Source organism: Apis laboriosa, unplaced genomic scaffold (genome assembly GCF_014066325.1).
Source record: "Apis laboriosa isolate Shangri-la unplaced genomic scaffold, ASM1406632v1 scaffold26_cov146, whole genome shotgun sequence".
Lineage (NCBI taxonomy): Eukaryota > Metazoa > Arthropoda > Insecta > Hymenoptera > Apidae > Apis > Apis laboriosa.
Window position 1 is genome coordinate 1,803,682 of NW_025222592.1, and position 7,812 is coordinate 1,811,493.

General features: G+C 21.4%; 1 protein-coding gene across 1 annotated transcript; it reads right to left on the reverse strand.

The window, feature by feature from the left end:
• Nucleotides 1–692: 692 nt before the first annotated feature.
• On the reverse strand, nucleotides 693–7,526 carry LOC122713925. The gene is made up of 3 exons (XM_043934765.1): nucleotides 7,251–7,526; nucleotides 7,018–7,160; nucleotides 693–921 (listed from the first exon to the last, which is right to left on the reverse strand). The coding sequence occupies exons 1-3, from the start codon at nucleotides 7,524–7,526 to the stop codon at nucleotides 693–695; spliced, it is 648 nt and encodes a 215-aa protein (XP_043790700.1).
• Between the last annotated feature and the right edge of the window lie 286 nt (nucleotides 7,527–7,812).

Consider the following 7,812-nt stretch of genomic DNA (forward strand, 5'->3'; position numbering starts at 1 on the left):
TTTTTTAATTGTATAAAATTTGAAAAATTCTTTTTATATAAAGAATTCTATATTATTTTCTCATATATAGCCATATTTAAAATATTTACTTTTTACAAATATTATGATTGCAAAAAAATATTAAATTTATTTTGTATATTTTGTATAATCTTTTAAAGGTTTTATATAATATACATATATGAAGAAAATAGAAATATATATATATTATATAATTTAAAACCAAAATTTAAAAATCCAATAAAACTAATAGAAATGCATGAATAATAATTCAATAAAATTTAGAAATATTTCAATTTTTTCAGCTTGAAATAATTAAGATGTGAAAATCTTAATGAATTTAATGTAAAATATTATTCAATTTAAATAAAATGTATATAATTGAAATGAAAAATAGTTTAAATATGCAATAAAAGATAGAACAAAACAAAAAGTATCTTTCATATACACACTAATATTTAAAATTTGAATTTTATCAAGAAATTTCTTAAGATGTTTAAAAATTAAAAAAAGTAAAAAAAAAATATTTTAATATCTAAAAACATGCTTAAGAAAATCAAAGATCAAAAATTTCAAAGCCTTCGTGACAAAAATGAATTTTACAAAAATTTTGCACTTCTAAGTCTGAGATTCTGTTTTTTTTTTTGTTTCACCTTATATTTCATGCAAGAATAAAATATATTTTATTTTCTCTCTCAATATCGTGACTCACCTATGGTGGTGTAAATGGTACCACAGTAAAACACAGCGTTCCAAAAGGTCCACACTTTCTGCTCATGATCCGACAACCCACGCTTGAAATAATCGTACAAATGTTCCTCGTATTTCATCAATTCATTCCTCGCTCGTCCATTCCAAAGATCCGAATTCGTAGCCAGTACCTGATCGTTGCACAACTCCCTAATCGTGATCAATGTTTTGTCCCTGTTTACACATTTATACATTATTACACATTTAAACATTAATTGACAGAAATTTCTGATATTCGATTGTACACTTTATTTCATTTAAAATAATAGATTAGATTCTTTTAAATTCTTTCTTAGCTTTTCATTTTTTTTTTTTTTTTTTTTGATTAATTTTTTCAGCAATATGAGAAAAAATTAATAGGTTATAATATGAAAATTACCACCAATTAAAATTTTGAAATCATTAAAACCTTATATCTAAGAATCCAAATAAAATTCAAATAAATATTAAAAAGTAAGAGATTAGTTTAGAGTTCAATTATCTTTTATAAAAAAAGTTATCTTAAATGAAATTATTATTGATATCTAATATATTTCAAATTAATAACAAAATTAGAAAAGGATTTAATGAAAAGGAAAAAAAATAATAATTTCCAAATTTTTATCTAGTATTAGTACATGTTATATTATATTATATGAACTTTGCATTTAGATAGATCTAGGTTACAGAGAAACTTTGCATTTAGATAGATCCAAGTTACAGTGAAATTAAAAAAAAAAAAATTAAACCTAAATTTGTTTTAAATGTTATTCCCAGAAGTAAATCGAAAGATATCATTTTATCTAATAATAATACATGTAATAGTATAATAAGAGTATCATTTTTAATTAAATAATTCAAGCTCGAAATGCTCATAACAATTTTATCTTTCGTTCTTATTTTTTCTTTTATTTTAATTTAACGTGAAAAAAAAAACTTTCTGATATAGATATTTATTGTGCAGTTAAAATATAAAAAAATAGGAAAAGAAACAAAAATAAATAAATAAATAAAATATATAAAAATAAAACACGTTTTATACAAATAATAAATTCTGCAATTTAGAAAAAAAAATGATATATTTATGTATGTGTATATTCTGAATTATTTCTTGAGACTTGTAATTACTAGATAGATTTCTTTTCCTTTTCATTGCAGTTTTTTTTCGTTTCATTAAATAAAGAGCAATCAAATCATCGGTTTTCTTTTGCATGTTGATTCGTTCGTGATTCGTCTAAATAGCTCGAACATAACTGAATTATTGGAGGAAATGACGAAATAGGTTGACAAACATACCAAACGATTCGATTCTGTCTAGACTCGTCGATAATTGTATTGCAGACTTTGTTTGATTTTAATTTTAACGTATATATATAATATATATTTTTATAATATAATTACATTATCATTAAATGTAATTAATATAATAAACATTATAATAAAAAACATGAAGCTTAAACCATCAATTAATTTGTATAATTTTATTAAATAAACTATTTTATTAAAATTTTAAACATTTGTAATTTCTTATATTAAATAAATCATATTTTCTATTTTCTCTTTCTAAAAATATTTCTATCATAGATTTTTAATCTTTCATAAACAAATTGAATCATTGGAAATTTCATCCTTGAATTTCTTCTTCTGAATTTTTAATTTCATTGAGAAAAGTTTTCTTAGGAATCTTATATTTAATGTATTTTTTTATAGATATATGTATACTTTATATTTTAAATATATATATATCTATGAAAAAAAAATATTTCTTTTCTTAAAAAAATTTTTATTTTTATTGTTAATTATTTAAATTTTTATTGTTAATTAATGAGGAAAACTTTTAAAAAAATTTCTAAAAAAAAAAATTTAATTTCTGTAAAAATTTTCAATCTTGATAAATAATAAAAAAAAATTTACATAACTCAAGAAAAATTCAATCTTTAATCTTGAATCAATCTGAAAAAAGGATAAAATAAAAATATTTGTTTTAATATATATGTGATATTTGACTTAGAAAAATGCGTATATAAAATTCTTTCTTTTTAAATTACTTCTAACTGACCTTCTTGATTATTTTAAGCATCAAGTTATTATATTATATTTAAAACAATATTGAAACACATTTGCAACTTATTTTTAAATTTATTTCTAAGTTTCTTTCAATTAATATCCTTATACATATTAGAATTCACAGAAAAAAATAAATTATTTTTCTACTAATAAAAGGGAAAGGAAAAAAGATTTATAAAGATTATTGTCGTTAACACTGAGTACTTGAATCACGACACATGTTTTCCTTCCTTTTATCGCAGTGTTTCTCAAACTTTTTTTCGCGATTCCCCCGATTTTTAAAAAAAAATCTGCAATTTTTATAAATTCGCAAATTCTCTTTTATAAAAGATAAGATAAATATAATGAAGTAAAGTATATTTAGTATAAAATAAATACTTATAAAGTATAAATATAGATATAAAGTAAATAATTAAAAATAAATATTTTAGAAATATTTTTGCAATAATAATAATTTCAAATTAATATTTAAAATGTATTTATTAATATTTTTAAAAGAATGTATTAAATGTATTAAATATAAATAATTTAATTAATTAATTATAAAATTATTATTATTAAATATATTAAATATTTAATATATTTGAGTTTTTTCTGTTTTTAATATCATAGTTATAATTTGTGATTTCTTTCTCATCCAAATCTTATATAAATATATTAAAATTAAAATTTTTTATCAAAGTAATTGAATCAAATCAAAATATTTAAATCACTTTTGCAATTATTTATATGATTGTATATAAACACAGAAATAATCGATACAAATAAATACAATTTATTTTATTTTATTTTATTTTATTTTATTTTACTTCATTTTATTTTATATTTAACATGAAAATTTTATGAATGAAATGAAAACAAGCTTAATTATTTTTAAGTTACAATAATATAATTTTATTGATTTTTCTTATTTATGTTTTGCATGCAAATTGGTCAAATTTCTTAAATTAAAATAAAAAAATATAAATAAATAAAATAATCAATTCAAAAACAATTCTATCAATTTTATATTTTACATATATTTTAAAGTTTTTCTTAAAGTTTTCCTCTTGTTAAAATGGGACAAAAATCGAGATATGAAAATTCAAATATTAATTATTTCATATATTAACTTACTATTGCTATATTATTAATTCAATATACTAATAATAACTATAAAATTCAAAAATCAATATTAAAATAAATAAGTGTCAAAAATCGATAATTTTTAAACAACTCTCGCGACTTATCGGTTGGGCACCAGAATTCTATCGGATCACGTCATAGTTACTTTTTCAACGAATAAAAGAGAGGTCAGACGCGAATCCCGTGTTAAACTTGACCTTCCTTTTAAGGTCAATCGATTCTTCTTTAAATGAACGTATGGTGGAAAAATCGATTCTCCTTCAAACAAGACGAAATTGTTGTTGGTAAGTGGAATAAGTCAAGGAAGTCGTGGACATTCTTATGAATTCCACTTTTATACTTTGCATAAAGATGAAAGAATAAAATATCACAAATGAGACAAGATGAAACAGTTTAAATGATGAAAATGAATTTGAAAATTATAGAAGTAGTAACTTTTTTATTCTGAATTATCTTTTTGAATTTTGATTCAAAAAGATTTGAGAACTCTTCAACTTAATTATAGCGATGATTGAGTTTAAATTTAATGAAGAAGAAAATGGTAGACGTTTAAAAGATTTTTGAATAAAGTAATTTATAAAAGTTAAATGTTTAAAAAATTCTGCAGAAATTATAATTTTAAATGATATAATTATGAATTTTTATATCATTGTATTATTTATTAAATATTCTTGCTAAATGTAGTTGTTCTGCTATATTTAGAATATTCTATTTGTTTATTTTTTTCATTGAAAGAATAATTGAAATTAATAACTAAAATAAATTTTTTTACAGTACTCATAATTAAAATAAATCTTTATACTGTTTTAAAATATGAAATTAAAATTATTAAAGAATAATTATTTTTTGAAAATTAAATATCCTATAGTAAGCATTTAAAAAATTCAATAATTAAAATAATTAAATATTTAAGAACAAGATATCATGATCGAATTTACAAATCTTCAAACTTTCTTTACTTTTGCCAACAAAACTTATAAAAAGGTAAATTATCAGATGACATTTTTGGCTACAATCACTGTAATTTACTTTTTCTTACATTAAAGAAACTATTAGCTGTAAATTTCAATATTGTTTGTATTATGGCCAAATTGTGAAAAGAAATGAAAGATTAAGAAAAATTCGATAAAAATTAAAAGGTATAAAAAATTAGAATCATTTGTAACAAAATTTAATTTATATTAAAATAATATCGGGAAAACACTTTTATTGAATTCATATTATTTTAATTAAATATCATATTACTTCAATAAATTATTTGAATATTTATGAAGACTGTTTTCATGCAATTTCAAAAGGATAAGGAATGCAGAGGATGCATACTGTAAATAAAATCTTATCACGATAATTTGAAACATGCTTGCGTGATACAAAGCTTTGGCATTATCAGATTACGATTCAAACATAGTTAACGATTCATACGTATGTACACAAATGTTGCCATAAATGTTTTGCCTGTTTTCATCGCAATCAAGTCAAAATAAACGAGTATTAACTTGATATTATTTCACATGAATGATATTAAAAAGAAATTTTGTTGATTTCTAAAATATCGCAGCAAAAATTTTTTAAATTAAAAAAATGATACCAATTTTTGAGAAAAATAAAATTTCACTTTAAAGCAATAATTTACTTATAATCAAATATTAAATGTAATTATTGAAAAAAAAGGAATCACAAAAAATTAATATTCCAAATTTTTTTGCTACAATATAGTATGTTTATACAAAAAAAATTTATTTTCTTTTGTAACATGAAAAATATCTGAGTAAGCATACAAAGAAAAATGCAATTATTTTTTATTTTTCATGAAAAAATTCATGTATATCGTACATGAAATCGGATTAAAATAAATAAAAGTTAGGTCACGGGAACAAAGATAGTGAAATAAAACAATATATTATATATTATTTTCTCGTGTTTGTCTTAATACGCGTTCGATTGTCCCATATTTTCTCACTGATATTGTCGAGTTTCCCGATAAAAACGATATAATGTTATCTATGGTTCTGTCGTTACGTTTGTGCTTCTTCAAGCTCGTTTTCCTTGGAATGAAGGTTAAAACATGTTTGTGTGCGTGCAAAATAGATACATCACTCTTCTCTCTTTGAGTTGAAAGCATAAACTAATAATCTTCATGTCAAATGTGAAATAGCCAATGGATTATTGAGTGTAGAAAATTTCGCACTCCTTCTATTAGAAATAATAAATGATATCGATATATGAAAGATTTTTATATGAAAAAAAAAGAAGCATGTGTAACAAATAGAAATCAATTTTTCATTTTTCATTCTGTATACAATCTTAATAAAAAAGATTTCTTCTTAAAACTATTATTATTTTTAAGTAAATTTTATTGAGATGTAAAATTTATAGATGTTTAAATTTATATTTAATAAAAATTTCAGTTTATTTATTAATCTGACTATATATAATAATATTTAATCTGATTTATTCTTTTCCTTAAGTAAATTCTATTAAACTTTATTTAGATATATTAGTAATTTTTTATATTTTTTATATAATTTTATTATAAATTATTTATAAACATTATAAATTATAAAGTTAATAACTTAAATATTTAAATTTAAGATTAATTTATATATTATATAAAATCATATAAAAATAATTATATAATATAAAATATATTACAATAACATTTATAATAACATTCTAAATTAAATTAAATAATCAAAAAAGTTTTATTTAAAATTATATAAAACTTATACAACGTTGTTTTTAAAAAAAAACTATAATGATTAAGACTTAAAATCAATCAATATATGTATAATTAAAATTTAGCAAATAATAATTGCTAAATTTGTAATAATACTTATAATACTTTAATAATTCTTATTAAAACAATCATCTTTAAAACTTAAAAATATTATGATTTTTAAATAATTGATCATTTTTTAAAAATAGTTTAATAAAAAATTTGTTTCCTATATTTTTTGCACTTTTCTTTCCATAAAAAAAAAAGAAACGATAAAACTTTCTTGGTTATCGGATATTACTTATAAAAAATTATTATATATTTGAAATTATAAATCAAATACAAAAAAAAAAATTTTTCAAAAATTTCATCTTTATACTCACCTTTCTTTTCGAATGTTACCATGCGCCACTTCTTCGTTGGTTCCCTCGATCGTGACAAATATCATCGCGCCTCCAATACTGTACAAAAGCACGATAACAAATAAGAAAATATGCGTGAACCATCGTTTGCTCCAGGAACTGACCTGTGCAGAAATTTGTAATACCGATATCAGTGGAGACTTATTCTGATGATCAGTGATTCACATAAGAGACACACACGAAATTCCGCAGACCTTCTCGTAAAGCCAAAATGCGCTCTTCTCGCCGACGCTCAATCCAGATTTGGTCAGATCCTTGATACCTTTGAACTGGCTAAATACAAATTCGCTGGCTTTGTTCGCGTAAAGCATCTGCGGTTGGCCGGAAACCGGTGTCATCGGCATAGGAGTTTGACCATATGGGGTTGAAACGTATCCCATACCAGTCTGCGGATAATACTGGCCTGGTAAAGGAAGTTGAATCTTCAGCCTCGGAGGAGGGGCCTTCCGCCCATCTGGTGAACTTGACATTTCCGTAAGATATATTTTCGTTTCGTAGATAAAGGAAAAAAAAAATAACAATCCGTTTACGGTATAATATTAAATTTAATCACAATTGACCTCGATTTTAATATAGTTTCTAATATAATTTAAAATATTTTTAATTTTCAAAAGATTTCTCACTTGAAATAAAGAATCAGAGAATCATAATAAATCATCATTCTTTCTTTTCTCTATTGTTTCTTCGAATGGTATATTTCGAGTTTTTTCAATTAACACTATCTTTATCTTTAAGGAAGTATTCTAGTAGAAGATT